Below are 217 nucleotides of genomic sequence, written 5' to 3'. Positions count from 1 at the left end.
CCATAGCCCAGCCAGGGGGACCCCTCCCCTGGCCAAGAGGGGACCCCACGCCCCACCTTGGAGAGGACAAAGCGGTCATTGCTGGGGTGCGCCGGCTGGCTGGCCCGGTAGCGCATGGCCTGGAAGAACAGCACGGCCGCGATCTCGGCTGCGCTGCAGCAGGACGTGGGGTGGCTGTGGGGGGAGACGGGGCAGAATCAGCTGGTGCGGCCCCCCC

At 71.4% G+C, this 217-nt stretch overlaps 1 protein-coding gene across 1 annotated transcript in view; it reads right to left on the bottom strand.

The window, feature by feature from the left end:
- Positions 1 to 191, bottom strand: part of LOC112108173 (transketolase-like protein 2) — a gene marked incomplete at its 5' end in the record, with an annotated part of 4,827 nt that extends 4,636 nt beyond the window's left edge. The window contains one exon of the mRNA XM_026663409.2: positions 57 to 191. Within this exon, the coding sequence (XP_026519194.1) occupies positions 57 to 191 (135 nt within the window). The remainder of the gene's footprint in view (positions 1 to 56) is intronic.
- Between the last annotated feature and the right edge of the window lie 26 nt (positions 192 to 217).

Source organism: Terrapene carolina, unplaced genomic scaffold (assembly GCF_002925995.2).
Source record: "Terrapene carolina triunguis isolate 2854851 unplaced genomic scaffold, T_m_triunguis-2.0 Scaffold33514, whole genome shotgun sequence".
Taxonomy (NCBI): Eukaryota; Metazoa; Chordata; order Testudines; family Emydidae; genus Terrapene; species Terrapene triunguis.
This window is presented reverse-complemented; position numbering and strand designations above follow the sequence as displayed.